This window comes from Microtus oregoni, unplaced genomic scaffold (genome assembly GCF_018167655.1).
Source record: "Microtus oregoni isolate MIOR12 unplaced genomic scaffold, Mior012 000001F_ref0000356, whole genome shotgun sequence".
Lineage (NCBI taxonomy): Eukaryota > Metazoa > Chordata > Mammalia > Rodentia > Cricetidae > Microtus > Microtus oregoni.
The window spans coordinates 9,372,329-9,391,637 of NW_024543060.1; the positions used below are offsets into that span (position 1 = coordinate 9,372,329).

Genomic DNA, 19,309 nt, shown 5'->3' on the forward strand with positions numbered 1-19,309 from the left:
GTTTTGATGACTGCAGTGCAGGTTTCTTGTGTGTGACTGGGGGAAGGAAGGTGGGGGAGGCGCTCGCAGAAGGGAACCAGGCCTTCCCTTAAAGTTCATGAGGAAGGCATCCAGACGCATGCCCATCCTTCCAGCAGCCCTACCTCTGGCCCCTTGCCCGTGTACTGCCCGGCCAGGGAAAGGAGAAGCCAAAAGTGGCCAGACTGAGTTGCTAAATTGGACCTTGGCAGAGAAGGGGAAACGCGTCAGTTCCCTGGGGAAGTGGCCTAGCCCAGGGCGGCCACAGGCCCCTCAGCTTCTACTCCGATGGAACAAAAGTTGCTCAAATAGATCTGATGCTTTGTTTTTGAGCCTAAAATACCCTGTGGTGGCAGCCGGAAGTGTGACCACGGGAGGGAAGTAGGGCAATGGGGAAGCATTTGTTTGAGTTTCCATCATGGCCACTTTTTCTTTCATTTGAGGTCTAGAGGAAGTTTCTCCACCTTCCTTCTCCCCCCCCCCCAATTTAAAAAAAAAAAAAACAGTTTGTGCAAGAGGGAAGTGTGAGCCCAAGATTTGGAGCTTGGGCACCCAAAGCCACCCTCCCCCTCCAGCCTAAGAAAGACTATTAAAATGACCCTGTGCACACAACACTGTCAGATAGCCATCTGGTGGTAGAGCGAGAAGCTAATCCAGAGGACGAGGGGTTGACACCTGGGGCAGGGACCAAGAGACAACTGCGTTCAAGATCTGACTGTCCCTAACGTACTTTGGTGTGATTTTTTTTAATTGTGTGTGCATGCACACACGCACACATGCACGCTGTGGTATACCTACGAGCAGGAACAACTTTCAGCGTCAGTTCACTCAGGATCAAACTCAGGCTGCTGGGCTTAGCAGCAGGCATCCCACCTGATGAGCCAACTCACTAGCATCTGGTAAGATTGAAAAACCGCATGTAATTTTTCAGGGCACCTAGTGAGCCAAGACCATAACTGCACCAAAACACTATATATTGGAAATCTATATATTCTATATATTGGAAATTGGTACTTTGATAGGTAAGCCAGCAGACGGACCCAGACCTCCAAAGGCAAGGATCAAAGAGTAACTGCCAGATAGGCCTCACCACTCTACACCCCCTCTTCCTAATTGATTTTTTTTTTATCCATACTCCTTACCACCCAATCACCTGTATTTGCTTGCTCTCTCTCCGCCCACCCTGAGGCTTCATGGGACCTGCATTTCTCCACCTCAAAGAAAGAATCCATTTTCATCAATGCCTTAGCCCGGTGTGTGATGGTGCACAGTACACCATAAATACACAGTAGATAATAGTCAAATGTTGGGAGTAGGGTGGGGAAACGATGGGAGAAGAGGCATTAAATTGTTCTATTATTCCCTGAAAACTCGTTAATTTGAAAAAGGGGGAGGAGGGCTACTAGACACCAGCTGCTCCGGCCAGGTACATGGGGATGGTGTTGGGGCCAGGAAGAGATAGGGGTGCAGAAGTTACTCTTCTGCCCTTGTGGAGCACGTGTTGAAAGGGCACATTTATCAAGGGATTTCACAAATTGGGGTGGGGGTTAGGAAAGCGCCTGGGCAAGGCATTCCTACAACATTCCCGCCAAGGAGGCTAACTGAGGTGTAACCCATCCCTTGTTCTCCTGTGGGTGATAGTCAGTAGAGTAGAAACTGGCTGTATGCCCTCCGTGTGAGCACCTGGCGGGTGGGAGAGGGTGAAGATGGCGTCCCTGAGACTGCACACAGCCTGCGAGTACTGCCCCGGGTACCCGGACAGCTGGGTTTGAACTGGTCACAGGAGATGTGGAGTGGCGCCGCTGGCCCGCAGCTGGGGACCTATGAACTCAGACAAGCAGTTCAGAGGCTGCTCCCGGCCTCGGTCTCTGGGTGAGATTTACCAGCTTTTAACAACGGCAGGATAATCATGCTAATGAAAAACTCCCTCCGGGCTTGGGGTAGCCAGACTGAGATGAAGAAACAGGGAGGCATTTCGGGAGTCGCCCGATGAGTCACTCTGAATGTGCCGGGAGCCCGCCTGCATCTGGGCGCGAAGGACTTCCACGTCCTCTTCCTCTGTGCTCTACAGAGACGGCAGCACGAGCTGGGGACTGCAAAGTTCACCCTTGGAACATCCCAGGCCCTGCTCTGGGAAACTAGGCACCACCTAGGCCGAATCTCCTGAGGCTGAGCCACCAGCAAACCCAGTAACCCTGCTACCGCCTGTGGCGAGGCCTGTGTAGGTTTTAGGCTTCTTCCAGCCTATACAGACCTTGACTTCTCCCCAACTCTCTTCAGGCTGCCAGGTTTTGGAGAAGGCAATGATCTGATGTGTCCCAAGCTCCCTGAAGATCCCAACTGTGCTGGGGCTCCATTCCTCTTTCCTATAGACTTTCCGTCAGTGCCTCAGTTTCCCTGAGTAGCAGTAGCTCGGGGTTCCCTACACCCCACCCTGCCCCCGGGTGGTGGGAGCATTAATTACAGCTTGTTCCTGGCTTTGAAGATGAAAATGCCAAGGATCATTACCTCTCAATTAACGGGGTTATTACCTCTTGAGATTGTGTCCGATGACTCCTACCCCACCCCACCCCTGCCCCCAACTTTGGATCCATAGTGATTCCCTGTTGTATTGCTTCTGGGTCCCCCACCTTTCCTGGTTTCACACTGGTAATTAGTCTCCCCCCCCCCTTCAAAATTAGGACTGGCAGAATATTTAGCATATTCCATCTTGAACGAGGATTTATGCAGTCTCTGATGAGGTGGTTGGTGTGGGTAGGAGGAGGGATGGAGTTACAGGCAGTTGTGAGCTCACACTTCTAGTCACAGTGCTCAGTAGTAGTACACTGAGGCAGGAGGATTATGAGTTCAAGTCTAACTCGGGCTACACAGTGAGACCCTGCCTCAAGCCCTCTACTCCCAAATGCTTATTTCCTTGGTGATGCCAGACCTACAAAGACATTAAACCCACGTCTGAGCTCCTCACAGAGTAGGGCACTAATCCCACCATGAGTTCTGAGCTCTAGAGAATCATTAACGGCTTCCCTAAACCCGCTTGACTGGATGCATGGGGTGGGGGTGGGAGGGGGGGGCAAAGATGTGCTTCCCAATCCTCTCTGGGATGGAAGAAACCAAAGGGATAACAGTTTGGGGCTGAGGCCTGAGACCAGGGCTCCAAGCCTACAACCTTCTCTAGAACCCTAGTTTTCCTTATGAGGGTGAAGGAGAAGAGTCAGCGCCCGCCTATGGATAAAGCCTGTCCCACAAAAGCTGGTGTTCTGCCAGCCGTGGAGGTAAGAGCTTCCCCCATGGTCCCGCCCACTTTCTTTTCTATCTCTTTTCTCCCCAGCTGCGTTCTCCACTGCCCCTCCCCCACACACACACTCACACCTTTTCTGCTTCATTTCGAATCATGAAGTTCCTCTTTCCAAAAAGCGTCATCCCCTGAGAGCCCTTTCTGCAGAGACACCATCCCTCTCAACTGAAAAGGGGTTACCCCATAGCCGGTCCCAGGGGAGAGGCAGGCCCTTAGAGCACATGACTCCATTTACCTTCTATGAGCACCTGAGCTAAGACAGCAAAGTTCCCATCACAAGCCCTCATCCCCAGACCCACTCCCCGCCAATACACACACCCCCACCCTTGCCCACAAGAACTCAGCCCCTCCTTCTAGAATCTTTAACTGTAACTAGGAACTTCAATACATTCCTCCCACACCTGCCTACAATAGTCAGAAACCCAGAGAGCTGAGAAAGGGGACTTGGTTCATTAATTCTCTTTCCCTCTCCCCTCACTAGGCCCCAGCATTAGAAATTCATTGAGAAACCCATGAGTCGACAAAACTTAGAGCTGAAATTAAGAGAAAAGGAGGGTTGTCCAATGCTCATGAAGCCCATGAATAAGACTGATCATAGCCAAAGTCACACACAGGTAGTTTACCAAGAAAATCAGAACTCTTGATTCCCAGGCCATAGTTAGTGTTTGACATTTACCTACGATGTACACTTTTCTCAGTTCTGCCTGTTAATATTTCCCTTCCCTCCCTGACCCAGCTCAGTCCTGAATGCTCAGCCTCTGAATTACCCATGACAATTAATTAGTTCTATAGACTCACTCAGGTCTTGGGAGAGATCTCTAGGATAAACCACCTTGGGAATTTAGTGGCTACTCCCACGCTCACAGCAAGTGGTGCTCTGTAACAAAACATTTTCTCTTTGGTGATCGGTCACCCTGAAATTACCTAAAGTGTGATCCCAAATATCCTGTTTCAGCATGATGAGAATAAGTTCATTTGAATTTAGACCAATAGATTTTAAAAGAAAAGTATGTCCGGCTGGGGAAATGACTCCATTGGTAAAATACCTGCCAAGCAAAACAAGCAGATTTGAGATCCCTAGAACCATGTAACAAGCTGGGCCTCTCCAGGAAACCCCAGCAGATCCCCCAAGCCCCTTGGCCAGTCTAGCCAAATCAGTGAGCTGCAGAGAAACTCTAAAGGTGAAAGGACTGGAAAGTTGGTTCAGCACTGTATGGCTCTAGCAGAGGGCCTGGGCTTGCTTCCCAGCATCCATGTGGCTTAAAATCACCTGTAGCTCCAATTTCCAGGGATCTGATAGTCTCTTCTGATCTTCAAGGCTTCTTGCCCGAGCATGGTGAATACAGACTCACACAGATGCATGCGCGCCCACGTGTACATACACACACAGGTGCACACACTAAATACATACATACAAATTTAAAAATACATACAAGTGAAGTATGCGATTATCCTTGAAGAGGATCCTGTGGCCATTGAAACAGCTTTAGGAAGTAGGGCTTCAGCTCAGAGTAACAGTCTCTCATGCCTACTACTAGGTCCTGGCAGAAGTCCTAAGAAGTGCAATGCTACACCCCTTTACTGGCCCCTGGGCTCCTTCCTTACCACCCTGCTTGGTCCAAAGCATGCTGGGATACTACAGCCAAGCTTCTTTCTATTCCTCAATCCCCAGATTTTCAGATTCAGTGAGAGACCTTGTCTTCAAAAAAATAAAGATGGAGGAGATGGAGAGATACCTCGGTGGTTGATATTGCTCACGGCTCCTTCCGAGGGCCTAATTCAGTTACCAGCACCCATGTGGTGGCTCACAACTGCCTGTAGCTCCATCCATCTTCTGACCCACACCAATCACCTCATCTCTTCCCTCTGTTACAGTCACAAAGGGGACAACAGCTCCAGTCAAAAACATTCTTTTTAGAGTTACATGGTGTGAGTTTAAATAGATCAGCCAGTTTGAGACCAATGAATTTCCAGGGAGCTACTAAGATTCTCCCAACCACATAGATCTTCTCCTAATAGTAAGAAAGAAGGAAGACAGTCCTAAAATCTTCCTCACTCGGCTGTTGTAAAGAAAATGAGAGTGGAGAAAGGGCGTAGTGGATAAGAGAACTTGTTACTCTCACAGAAGACTGTTTTACCCCCAGCACCCACATAGGAGCTAACTCTAGTTTCAAGGAATCTGATCCCCTCTTTTGACCTCCATGGGCACCAGGCATGCGCGCGCACACACAAACACACACACACACACACACACACACACACACGCAAGATGCTTATACACATAAAAAATAGAAATCTAAAAAAAAAATGAGGAAAACAGTATGTATACAAGGCCTGGGCAGAGTAGGCATGACATATCAGCAGCCCAACCTTCTAGAGATATAATCACCCAGAAGCCCTTGCAACAGGATACCAACACTTTCCTTTTTCAAGCTTCCAGAAAAATTGCACCTAGTTTCTCCTCTGCACTGGCTGCCATTGCCAAAGAAATGGCAATGACTTCTAAAGATTTCACTAATGAGCAGGAGGACTCCTGGGTGGCATCCCAAAGTGGAGAACGCCTGAAGACTCTCAAGATAACTGACATTTAAGAACAATGCCACCAGGGCAGGTCCTCAGCTCACATGCTTGGTGTGATTAGAAAAATCCCAAACTCCCATTTCTCATCATTGGGTCTGATGCCCTACAACCAGACTTCTATTCTAGAAGCATTAGTAAGTACCTCCATGTTCCAGGTGACATTCTGAGTATTGTGCTTAATATCTTCAGGTTATATTAGTAACTCTTAATAAATGGTTTTTTTTCTCCAAATTGCTAGGTAGTAGAGCCACTTGTGACAACAGCACACATCGATAATCCCAACACTTGGGAGGTAGAGGCAGGTAAGGGCAGTTTCAGCTGACTTCAAAAGGGTAATCAAGACCCTTGTCTGCATGGTGGCGGTGGTGGTGCAGGCCTCTAATCCCAGCACTTGGGAGGCAGAGGCAGGCGGATCTCTGAGTTGGAGGCCAACCTGGGCTACAGAGTGAGTTCCAGGACAGACAGGGCTGTTACACAGAGAAACCCTGTCTCAAAAAAAAAAAAAAAAAAAAAAAAAGACCCATCTCTGTAAGGCTGATACTAGGAGACAGGAGGATCCCTGGGGCTCACTGTCCAGCCAGTCTTGCCCAATCAGTGAAATCCAGTTTTAATGAGACTCTAGTTCAAAAAGAATAAGGTGGAGAACAACTAAGGGATACACATTCATGCACACGGGAGCATGCACATGAACACGGACACATACAGACAATATACACATCAAAAAAGAAGTCGCTGGAAGGCTTGAATCCAGGGTCTTGATCAGGAGACACAAGTACCCTTACCACTGAGCCACATCCCCTGTCCTAAGCATTTTCATTGAAAACACAAATTCCCTTGTGACTGGAACAGAGAGGGGCTCAGTGGTTAAGGAAACTGGCTGCTCTTGCAGAGGACCAGAATTCGATTCCCAGCTCCCATGGAAAGGCTCACAACTGTAAACTCCAGTCTCAGGGGACCTGATGGCCTCTTAGGGTCTCTGCGCACATACACGCAGGCAAAAACACCCATACACATCAAAACAAATAAATGTAAATGAAAATACCCTCTAAGACCAGAAAAAGCATCAATTCATCGCAGGTTGAATTAATTTTAATGAAGGAAAGGAGAACTCTTGGAAGATAGAAGACTGGTTAATAAAAACGGAGAACTAAAGTTGAGAGAATGCCTGGGACAAAGGATCAAGACAGAATTGTGCCTGTTTCTGCAGTGGAATTCCTGAACCACATCTTCTTTATCCTCACCAAAAACAAAGACACCCATTCCCCCTCCGTGGGAGACAGCAGCCTTGGCTCTGTTAGGCAGGGAGGATGGCCTGCCTGCCTGCCTTTCACCAGCTCTAGAGGAGGACGCTCTGAACCAGTGCCTACTCGCTCACTGGCTCCCCAACAACTTCAGGGCTTAGGGTTCAGGTAATTAGGCTTTTGGCAATCTCTCTGGAGCCCGCCAATAAACCTGAAACAAACACCTCAGCCCCTGTCCAGGAGGGAGAAAGGAAACATACCAGGAGGGAGGGACAGTGAGGAAGAGGAAACCCCCCCCCCTTTTTTTTTCCATGCTGAATTCCACTTCTGACAACCAGGGAACTATAGTAATCTACAAATCGCCACTGTAAACACCCCATGCTGCTCCAGATTCCTGGTTGTGCCTACTGGCACAGAACCATAGCTTCCACCTAACCATCATCCTTCAGGGTGATGGAGGGCATCTGTTGGCACCACAACTTGAATAGAAAGTAGTCATTAAGGGCCTATGCTTGTAAGCTCCTTTCATGGAAAAGAAAAGGCCCCAGAATCGCCCACCTTCTCCTGGGAGCCACAGCCAAAACTTTATTGTTGTTGTTGTTGTTGTTCCTGTTGTTTGGAAGTCATTCCTAGGTGTTCCAGAATGATCCCAGCCTAGTCTCACCACCAGCTGTTGACGTCTTAATCCAGGTCTTGGCTCCTGCAGAAAGGGGACCATTCCTTAAGCATCCCTATAGTGGCACCGCTACCAGGCACCCAAAAGTAATTTCCTTTTCTCTGTAAATAAGTAGTATTTCTTGCACACACAAGCTGGAAGGGATGGCTTCCTCCATTAGGCACTTCTTGTTAACTGCACTTTCTAAATGCATCTCTGGGACACACAAGGAGTGTGTCCATCATGCAGCAGGATGGGGGAGAACATCGTTTAATAGTAATCGCTGTTTACGGAGCGCTTGCGAGAGGTCCGGTATAAGTACTCTATGAAAACTCTGATTTAATTCTTCCTATGAGGCCTGCCGATAAGAAGCTCAGTAGTTTGCCTTGTCACAATGAAAGTCTGATAAATAAGTAAACTGAAAGCTTCCATTCCATTAGAAGAACTAGTAGTGAGGAGGCTGACAGCCTTTCCAGAGTTGCCTATTAGGCAACAAGGTCCTGGTGCAAGCCAGGAGGCCTGGATATGTGCTTTCCCTCTTAGAAGCAACAAACTAGCCTCGAAAGTGTGGCAGGCCATCCTTGGTGCAGCCTTAGCTGACGCTGGAACCGGAAAGCCTCTGAGAATACCAAATGCTTCCACCACAGGCCTCTATGGAAAAGGTGCAGGGCTCCCATCCCTTCCTATGGAGAGAGCCCAACAGGTGGCAAGTGTTTGATCTCTGAAGTCCTTGCTAGTTGAGCTGGGCCGCAGAAGGCCTTCCACTTCCTTCCCGCCACCCCCATCAGGCTGATCTCTGCCTCCCGCGGGGAGACATGGACACTGCTGTCAGTCTTAGACCTGCAGCTTGTTCCAGGGCTGAGAACCTCGCGACGCGTCCAGGCAGAGAGCAGGAACCCACCGAGACACCCAGTCCCTCCCATCGCAGCCCGCCAGCCTCCCCCTTCTCACGCGCAGCAGGAAGCGCTGCAGAGGCGCGCCCAAAGCTTGCGGGTACCCTGGGCGTCCTGTCCCGCCCCAATAGCCTGGCTCTCCAGCTAGAGGCCAGAGCTCCAGGCTAATTTTTCACACACACAACCCCCCCCCCCCACCGCCTCCCTAGGTGACGCTACAGTCTGTGCGGTTCCTTTAAAGGCTGCGGGTTCCGTTCTTCTTCCCTTTTCCACTGGATGCCAAAATATGCAAATCCGGGGACCGGAATCTGCAGCCAAATAGAGCAGGAGAAGGGGCGCGGCCGGCACGTCACCGGATCCGCTCCTTGTATGGCTCTTCCCGGCTTGGCCCGCTGCCCCACGACCCTCCCTGCAGCCGCGGAGGCCCCTCCCGCATCCAACCAGGCACACACCGCCGCCCACGCCCCTGGCCGGCCGCTCCCCTCCTCCAGGGATGGAGCCGGGGGCGGGAAGCGCTGCATGCCCTGATTCCGGCCGAAGCCCGGGACCGCTGCAGCACGCAGTCTCCCCGCGCCGCGCGGGCGGAGGAGAACCCGGGGGCGCAGAGCCTCTAGAGCACAGGAATGGGTAGCCTGGAGGGAGATGCAGCGGGGGTGGCAGAGAGGGGGCTCACGGGCGACGGGAATCCCTCCTTTCCTAAAAGCTAGAGAAGATCCGGGGGAATCTGGGCCCTTCCCACCCTCTGTTCTCCACCAAACTAAGGGGAGGAGAGAGGGAGTGAGGTTGTCATCCACCCCCACTAGAATGCGCAGCTCGGGAGTTCCTCCCACACGTCCCCGGCCCCGCATGGACCTCCCACGGCGTGAGGCCCGGGGATCCTCTCTTCCTCCTTGTCAACACTCCCCCGCCCCCTGAGAGATGCAAGTTACCCCAACCCCGACTCTCCAGCCGGGGACTCGGGATTCACCGCGCCCACGCGGCCAGTGAGGAGGGAATCCTCCCCCGCCAAACCGGTGTGATTCGGGGTCGCGCCTCCAAGCTCCCTCCCTTTCCTCCCCCTAGCTCTCAGCCAGGCTGCGCGCTTCAGGAGCAGGCCTCGGGGAACACATCACCCACCCCCGGGATCCGCTGTCGCTCGGGGAGGTGACAGCACCCCGGGTCGGCACAGGGGCCGCCCTTGACTGCAAGGCACCCTCAAGCAGCGATGAGGACAGCCCTTTGGGAGACGAGGAGGGTAGAGACTAGGGGAGACCGCCGTGGAGGATTAGAAACCGTGGGCTTCTCAATTTCCTGCTGTAATTCAGCCACAAGCCCTTCACGGGCTGCAGTAAACAGCTACTGTGCCCGGGCCTGCTGGGCCCTCCTGCCATCCTGTGGCCAAAGGGGTTTGCATTAGAACCGTTAGGGAATTTATCTGGGAATTATTTGGTGCACGTGTTTTCTATCCCTTAAACTTCACTCTTTCCCTTCTCCACCAAAAACTCATGTCTTCGCCCCAAGTGTGGGACTTCTGGCCCCTGCGCAACCAGCTAGTAGGCTACACATTCCCGGGTCACTTTTGCGCACCACTGGGAGTCAGCGCCGGGTCAGGAGCCAAGGGAGGGGTCAGGGCTGTGGGCGGTGAATCAGAATGGTGTAGGCAGGAAAGTTCTAGGTACTAGACTAAGGAACCCTGAGACATTGGAACCCCTTCCTCTAAGGGAAGTACTCCTTTTTTCCACTTGAATCCAGTCCAGGGTAGGGTGCTGAAGGAAGGGTAGGGTGGGGATGGAGGAACACGGGTTGAAGAAGTCACCTCCCCCTTTCTTAACAATTCCCAGACTGCTAAGGGACCTGTCGCCTACAGTATTGAACTCTTTCTTCCTGCTGGGCATGCTGGAGGCCAGTTGCGAACAACTCCACCCCTCACTCCCTAAATGTTGTCTCTAGTGCAGACCTCAAATAAAAACCTACATGTTTGGTTACTGGGTTTTTGACTGTGCACTGCGCACCGCGCGCTTTGCATTTTGGCTTCATCCCTCTTTCCTTTCTCCTCGCGCTCTCTTTCTTTCTAATCTTCTAATTGACTTTTTTTCTTTTTTTCTGTCTTTTTTTTTAAGAACGGCGAGCGGTGCGGGCGCTGCACGTTGGCTGCGGCCCGCTTCCTGCTTTCTAATGTTCCATTGTGAGGAGCTTCCATTGTGACGTCGCGCCCCTTCGGCTGGGCTTTGTCTGTCCATATATGGGCAGCTACGTCACGGAGCTTTCCCGGGGCTCAGATAAATAGACTGGTGGAGTTCCCTGGCTGGGAGCTTTGGGCAGCAGTGAGCTAGCTAGGAAGCGGCGGGGCTGGTGGTGGTGGTAGCAGCGGCAGCAGCAGCGGCAAGAGGAGGTGGCGGCGGCAGCAGCGGCGGCGGCGGCGGCTGTGGCAGATCGGGGGGCGGGGGGGTCGGCGGGCGCGTGTCTGTTTGTGAGCTCAATACTGAAGCCGCGTCTGACCCCCTGGAGCCTAGATCTCCCCCAGCCCAGCCCCCATCCCACTCCCCGCACACGCCCCACCCCACCCCCACGACCCAGCGTCGCACCGCATCAGCTGAAACACCCGAAAGGATTACCCTCTTTGCCCCTCTCCCCCCCCAAAAAAAAAGAATAGATCCCCTCCTCTGGCCCACCCCTTCCCCTCTTCCCCCCTCCCCGAACTTTCCCTCTCGCATGCTTTTCCCCTGCACCACGGATCGCCTCTCGGATGCCGCTAGCCTGGAAGCTGCGTTAGAAACAGGCGGCGGCGGTGGCGGCGGCGGCGGTGGCGGCGGTAGCTCGGGACTGCTATGACCGGCAAACTCGCCGAGAAGCTGCCGGTGACCATGAGCAGTTTGCTAAACCAATTGCCTGACAATCTGTACCCCGAGGAGATCCCCAGCGCGCTCAACCTCTTCTCCGGCAGCAGCGACTCAGTAGCCCATTACAATCAGATGGCTACAGGTAAGGGTGGCGGTGAGGCGGCGAGGCAGCGAGGAAGGAAAGGGGGTGGAAGAGGAGGAGGGAGCGAGCTAGCGATGGATGCATAGATCGATGGATGCAGAAATGGATGGATGGAGAGACGGATGGAAAGATGGGGGGCGCGCTGGGAATTTTCCGGGGGGCGAGTTGCTTTTCCCACCCACTCCTCCCGCCCTCCGAGATCGGGAAGGCTTGGTTGGCGACGCCACGGTTGAGGCTTCGGTTCTCCCGGGTGGGGGCAGCCGCCGACAGGAGGAGGGAGGTAGGTGCGAGCAGCTCTGGGGTTCTCCCTCACCACGCAGGGGGCCCGATCTCTGGACTGGGCGCAAGGCGTGGTGCTGTAGCCCCCTTTCTCGGGAGGAGCCCAGCGTCTTTTTCACCCGCGCTCTCCCCCCCCCCCCTTACTCCCTCAGCCTCCCACCCGGGATGGAGCCATGTGCGGCGTGGAGTCCCCGCGGTGGGAGAGGTACTGCGACGCTGCCTTTCCGGGGCGTTCAGCAAAGCCATTGGGGGTGTGGGGACGGCGGGGAGAGGGAGGGGGCTCACCCACGGGGCGGGGGAAAGGGTTTGCCACCGGGGGCGATCCTGGGACCCGGGAGCTTGGGAAAGGCAGCTGCTCCCGCCGTGGAAGCACCGGCCGGTTTTCCGCCGCTCTCCACTCTCAGCGGGGTCTAGGCTTTTCCCCTCCAGCACTAGCCGAAAGCTCCTTCAGGCCGGGAGGAGACTGGGGCCGGGAGAGGCTCCCTTTACGGGCGGCACCCTTCTGCGCTCCGAGGACAAAAGCGTCGAAGCGCTCTAGGTCGGCCACCCGGGGCTCAGCGCCCGTAGGGGGACATCGCTTGGGGCGTGAAGGCGCGGCGTCTTGGAGTAGACAGGGCCGGGGGAAGAGGCCGAGTTGTGTGTGCTGGAGAGCGAGAGCCGGGCGCGCTTCGGGTCTGAAACTACCTGTAGCTGCAGCTACCTGTCCGCCCCACCTCGGGAAGAACAACAATGCTCTCGCGCGCGCGTGCGTGTATGTGTGTGGTACGTGAGTGTGTGCGCGGCGTGTGCGGTGTGTGTGCCGGAGCCACTCCACACCCCGATCCGTAGTATTTTGCTGTATCCAGGTTGCGCCGGGGAGCGCGGCACCGCCCGCTTTGCGCCGGGCTCAGCGTTCCTCTTACCCCACGCGCTGCGCACTCCAGCCGGCCGCACCCTCTACTCCTAGGCAAGGACCGGGGCGCCGTAGACCGGAGCCGGCTCGGCTTCACTCACCCCTCCCCTCTCTCCCCCGCTCTCCGCAGAGAATGTGATGGACATCGGTCTGACCAACGAGAAGCCCAATCCGGAACTCTCTTACTCGGGCTCTTTCCAGCCAGCCCCCGGCAACAAGACCGTGACCTACTTGGGAAAGTTCGCTTTCGACTCTCCTTCCAACTGGTGCCAGGACAACATCATTAGCCTCATGAGCGCCGGCATCTTGGGGGTGCCCCCGGCCTCAGGGGCACTCAGTACGCAGACGTCCACGGCTAGCATGGTGCAGCCTCCGCAGGGCGACGTGGAAGCCATGTATCCGGCTCTACCCCCCTATTCCAACTGCGGTGATCTCTATTCGGAGCCCGTGTCTTTCCACGACCCCCAGGGTAACCCTGGGCTCGCCTATTCTCCCCAGGATTACCAATCGGCCAAGCCGCCGGCCTTGGACAGCAATCTTTTCCCCATGATTCCTGACTACAACCTGTACCACCACCCCAACGACATGGGCTCCATTCCGGAACACAAGCCCTTCCAGGGCATGGACCCCATCCGGGTCAACCCACCCCCTATTACCCCTCTGGAGACCATCAAGGCCTTCAAAGACAAGCAGATCCACCCGGGCTTCGGCAGCCTGCCCCAGCCGCCACTCACTCTCAAGCCCATCCGACCCCGCAAGTACCCCAATCGGCCTAGCAAGACCCCGCTCCACGAGCGACCCCACGCGTGCCCCGCAGAGGGCTGTGACCGCCGCTTCAGCCGCTCGGACGAGCTGACCCGGCACCTGCGCATCCACACGGGCCACAAGCCCTTCCAGTGTCGGATCTGCATGCGGAGCTTCAGCCGCAGCGACCACCTCACCACTCACATCCGCACGCACACCGGGGAGAAGCCCTTCGCGTGCGAGTTCTGTGGGCGCAAGTTTGCGCGCAGCGACGAGCGCAAGCGCCACGCCAAGATCCACCTCAAGCAAAAGGAGAAGAAGTCAGAGAAAGGGGGTGCGCCCTCTGCATCCTCGGCGCCCACCGTGTCCTTGGCCCCTGTGGTCACTACTTGCGCCTGAGGCTCGGGCACCCAGATCCCCTCTTTTCCCTTCCAGTGCCTCCTGGCTGGTCGCCTGAAAGCAGCGGGGAAAGCCAGCCACTGAGGCGCAGGGGCCGCGCCCTGGTCTCGCCCTGGACGTGCGGCCCCCTTTGCCTCCCCTTCGATGCCCCCCATTCCCACCCTTTCACACCGGCCGATGGTTGGGGGCTAGGGCTGGAGGCACTTTCTCCTTGCTGCCCCCCCTTTGCCAAGGCGTGGGGGCGGAAAGGTGGCGTCTAGCCCGCTTTGTTCAGTTAGGATCGCCTTGATCCAGGGGCAGCTGGGCCGCGCCAAGGACCTGCGGGGGACTGAAGGCGGGACCCATCCAACCTTCGCCAGACCCAAGCACCTCACTGTTTCCCCCTCCAGTGTCTCCCTGTGTTACCCCTCGAGCACCCGAGAGGGGGAGGGGGTAAGGAGCGCACCAAAGCGCAGAGCTTGCTGCCCGCCGCACGCACGCGCGCTTGCGTGCGGTGATGCGCGCGAGTGTGTGCGTGCTCGCCTGTATGTGTGAGTGTGCCTGTGTATGTGTGTGCGCGCGCACGCGTGTGTGAGACTCTTGAGCTGAACTGGGTTGTGTCTACCCCCAAACTCTTCTTCACATAGGGTCTCCAAGCCGTTGGGAGATGTCCCAGGCTGGGGACCTGCATGTGGCTGGAGGAGATGGTCTTCCATCTGCTCTGTAATAATGTTTCTTAAAGAAATGCCTCGGACGTAGCTGCTGCGGTACTGCTGCCGCCGCCTCGGGTTTGGCCCCTCAGAGGCCCCTTCCCTTTCCGAGCGCTTCCCTCTTAGGCCTCAGGGCAGTTTGATCTTTAGGGAGAAAGAGCCACCATCTCCTGAGCCTGCCTTTAAAAAAAAAAAAATCATTTGCTCAGCACCCCCCCCCCCACTTTTCAAAATCTGTGTTCTTGAGCTTGCCCTCTTCCTTTCCTCCCCATGGTCTCCTTTTCCCTCTCAGGTTCTCACTAGGTCTCTCAAGGTTCTTACCCAGAAAGGCAGGCCTCACTCAACCACCCGGATGTTTGTCATTTCTTTCCCCCATTTCTCATTCCCCCATTCCTGGGAAAAGCTGGCTCTATTCATTTGCCCTCTGTGATCGCCAACACAGCAGTTAGAAGTGAAATGTATGTATATGATTGTTGGTGTGTGTATGTAGATGTATGTGTGTGTTTCTTGATACACATATGTTTACATAACACACACTCTGTATTCCTAGCAAAAATCAAATCTAAGGCATTTGGTTTTCCAGCGCAGTGCACTGGAATAAAGAGAATTTGTAGGCATATACAGCTTTAAATGATTTATTTTTATGAAAATGCTAACTGAGGAGATTATATCTACCTGTGTATGTGTGTGAATATATGTGCACACATGTGTATATATGCATACACATTCTGTTCAAATGGTCCTCAAAACTAGATGGGGATTTTTGCATTAATCTGTTGCTGACCGAGGCGTCTGTTTCACTTTCCCATCACACCTTTCTCCCAACCCTACCTCACCTCTTCTCAGGAGCCTCTCTACCCCAGCTGTCCTGCCCAGCCCTTCCTCACACAGGGTGGCCCTTTTGAAGTGGAGACGCAGTGAAGGGTGCTCTCTGACACAGCTTCCTTCCCAGTCTTGACTGAATGTATACTGTTTCTAATTGTCATTTCTCCTGTGGCCAGCGAGCTGCCCAGAGAGGAACGACAAAGGTCTGGAGTTTACAGAATGTCTGTTTTTAAAGTCACTTTATGCGTTTCCCACTTTTTTTTTAACTAAAAAAAAATAAAATAAAAGCACCGTCTTTTGGTGGTGGATAAATAATACTAAAAAGGACTCTGGTGAAAGGAGAGGGAAAACTCAAATAGGGGGATTGGGAATTTCCAGGTACTCGGGCTTTTTGTAGAAGGAGAAGTTTGCCAGGAGGGCCCATATTTTTTCAGCTGAAGGGTAAAATCTTTCTTTGCAGAGACAGTATTTTGCTGAATACTTTTTATAATGTGATGATTATTTAAAAACACACACAAATTTTGGTCAGTTCAAAGCTGGAAGGAGGAATCGAATATCCTTTAATATTTTTTCCTTCCTCCTCCTGAAATATGCATGTCACTGCATGATAACTCTGACTTTTCCTTTGTTTTAATAAAACTGTTCTCAGTCATTTAAGCTAAACTAAGAGAAAAATAACTTTGTTGCCAAAAGGTTGTGCTATCCCGATTTTTTTATGTCTGCATGTTTTAAAAAAAAAACCAACAAAAGAAAATGCACTCTAACTTATGTGAACTGAGAGAAAAAAAATATCAGGTTTTAAACAGGAAAACCTATGGGGAATGATATTTTTTGAAAGACTTTTGTATACAGTTGAGTACTTAGAAAAAGACAAACCAGATGTAATATATTTTGTGGATGTTTTTATTTCTTGGATTTATAGTACCTTATACTAAGGTTAAACAAATGCTTGATATTGTGAAAAGGTGAGATTCTTCACCAACATTTCATTTACCCCTTGTCACATTGTTATGCCAATATAATATAGTTCATGAAAACAGCATTTTTAAAAACAGATATTGAAATGGTGTAATGTTGTACCATTTGCCCTGTGAGCAAATGCCAATACAGTAAATATATTGTGTTTGCTGACAATCAGCCTGCCTTTACATCTCATTTTATTTCTTGTTTTCATGGTATAAAGTTTTAGTTTGGCCTGGGGTTTTTGTTGTTGTTGTTGTGTGTTTTTTGTTTTGGGGTCTTGATTTGTTTGGGGCGCCGTGGTCTGTTTGATAGGCTGTGGTGCCTGGATTTATGCCTCTTGCTCTGAGAACCCTCAGAGTAGAACTGATGGCCGTGGACATGGGTCAGAATTCTGTATGGGTTCTGGTGTTTCTAATCCAACTTTGAATGCTGACTCTGAGAGGATTCCACTCTACCCTTCATGGATTCTCAGACTAACAGAACAATTAGATGACCGGGTTGGATAGGCTGAACTCAAGGGAGTCAGGGCAGTGACTTAAATCTTCTAGAACCTTCTCTATGGTTAAGTCTCCTGGTTGGTAAACTATTTCTCTGTTGGTCTTAGGACAAGACCCTAAAGGGCCTCTGGAACAGCACTGAGAAATTCTCTTGCTTAAGCTTTTGAAGCCTGAGAGACAGGTGGAGACTTGACAGGGATTCCTCGGGGTTGGCAAGATAATCAGAGAGATTGGCAGCTCTTCTGTGGTCAGATAATGGGGAGAGGGGAGTCTCGTTTTAAAGTTCTACGGCTCTATTTCCACCTGGACAGGCCTTCCAAAGTCCTCCCTGCTTGTCAGTGTCTAAGAAAGGTGGTTCTCCTTAGAAGGTGGTCCTTGTGAGTGACAAAGACCTGAGATTTGGAGAACACACCGGACAGGGAAAGTTTGGGTAGTGTCAGTGCTTTGCATCTCAAGCTTTCTGTGTCCTGTGAAAGCAGTGCCTCCCATGCCCTTCAGATTATCTCCCTCACCCTTTACTCACTTCTCTGGCTAGCCTAGTGTTTCCACCATTGCTCTTCTGGGAATATTGGCCCTTTGCTTTTTGTATCTACCTTTTCTTTCATGCCCTAATTCTCAGAATTCTTCCTTGTTTTAGAGCAGTCTTTAGAAAACCCCATCCTGCCTGCCTCCCTCCTTGTAGAACATTCACCGGAGCCCCTCTGCGGTGTGTGTGACATATGATCTGCCTCACCAAAATCTGGGCTTGATGCTTGACACTGGGTTATGGAAACACAGCACCAGATTGTAATGGGGCGTCAGCGTTCAGTGTCTCAGTTCTACACATACACACACACACACACACACACACACACACACTGAGCCAGCCCAAAGTCACAGAAACCGCTCTCAATACTAACTAATAGCAGGCCCATCTCAGCAAGAAATAGAGATGTTATTTCGGGTTGGCTATAGTTACCAGTAAGCTAAGGCCAGAGCTGGGTGGAGAGTGTGGTGGTGTGGCCCTAGCAAAGAATGTTTCTGAAGGGAGAGATGAAGAAGGAGCAAGTACTGTGCAATCTTAAATTCTTGCACCCACACAATTCTAGCTCCCTCTCTGCCATCTTGGATTCCTTTCTCTCTCCTCGTGAAACTAAGAGTTCCAAGCTCCAGCATTATACACAACCACACAGAGCTAGCTGCCCTCCTTCCAACCAAAGGAGTCCAAGAGGCCTGAGAAGTCTCAGTGACTGAACCCAGAGCCCCGCTCTTCGATGAACTAGATGTTTCCAGCTGTCTGTGTGGTTTCTCAGGTGAGTTGTCTCAGAGTTGAAGATATCATCACTGGATGTCTTCACACGTAGCCTCCTGCCCCACCTGTACCTTCTCCAACCAAACCAGGCCTTCAGAGTTGTGCTTTCAACAGTATCCCATCCTGCATGATTAATAAACTCACTTCCCATTGGTGGCTATTACTCAACCCAACCTGGTTCAACTGCTGGGTTACTTGGCAATATGGCAGCCTGCCTGCCTGGCTGGCACCAGCCCAGTGTGGTGTAATCACCACTGATTCAAACTTTGTAGCTAGCTAGATAAGACTGCCCCAGATAGCATCACACTTGCTACCCAACCTGAATGGGTTTTGTAAGTAGAGAAGAGATTCGAGCATGAAACCTAAGGACAAAATGGATGTAACGAGGCATAAAGGTGTAGACAAATAATGTCGTGGCTTGTTCCAAACATTTGAAGTATCTAGAGGAGAAGGAAAGGACATTGCATATATATGCACACATGTACCACCTCTGGCGTGGCGTACTGAAACTGATGGCTACAAAATGGTACTTTGTAAACTGGGATTGAGCATAAATGAGAAACTTTTTAGGAATTTGAGGTGAGACTGTTTTTGTACAGTGGTGGTGAACTGTGTGTGTGTGTGTGTGTGTGTGTGTGTGTGTGTGTATTTACAAGTATGTAAAAAGGAACCATGGGGTGGATTTTGGTGGATGCAGGCATTAGCTTCTGCATAGTTGTTAGGGTTCCTTTTTTATTTTATTTTTATTTTGTATTCCCTTTTGATAGTCCAGGATTTACCTGCATAGATGAGGAGATTGTGAGTTGCCTCTGCTGACCCTCATGAGCTCCCTAGTGGTCCTGACTGATAAGTCTAAGGAAAGAAAGAAACCCCTGTGTTGTGTGTCCCAAAGACTAGAGATGGCACCCCCAGTGACTAGTGGGAAAACGTGGCCTCCTAAAAGGCACCATGGAGTTTTAAAATTAGGGTATCATCCTCCATATGCCCCCCAAAGGGTCATCTCAGAAAGCTCGGTCTTCATAGAGGAGGGAGAGCTCCAGAGGGCAAAGGAATAGAGACCCTCGGCCCGAACCTAGAACAGCCCCCG

The 19,309-nt window shown here is 52.0% G+C and overlaps 1 protein-coding gene across 3 annotated transcripts; it reads left to right on the forward strand.

Annotated features, from left to right (window-relative positions):
* The first annotated feature begins 10,971 nt into the window (after nucleotides 1–10,971).
* On the forward strand, nucleotides 10,972–16,612 carry Egr3 (early growth response 3). 3 transcript variants are annotated; one of them, XM_041676480.1, is made up of 3 exons: nucleotides 11,510–11,643; nucleotides 12,075–12,127; nucleotides 12,945–16,612. In XM_041676480.1, exons 2-3 carry the CDS (start codon nucleotides 12,088–12,090, stop codon nucleotides 13,955–13,957), a joined length of 1,053 nt encoding a protein of 350 aa, XP_041532414.1. In that variant the 5' UTR covers nucleotides 11,510–11,643; nucleotides 12,075–12,087; the 3' UTR covers nucleotides 13,958–16,612. The 3 variants fall into 3 exon arrangements, with proteins under 3 accessions (XP_041532404.1, XP_041532414.1, XP_041532397.1); XM_041676470.1 differs by lacking the exon at nucleotides 12,075–12,127 and having other exon boundaries at nucleotides 10,972–11,643; XM_041676463.1 differs by lacking the exons at nucleotides 11,510–11,643; nucleotides 12,075–12,127 and adding an exon at nucleotides 11,707–11,923.
* Nucleotides 16,613–19,309: the final 2,697 nt, after the last annotated feature.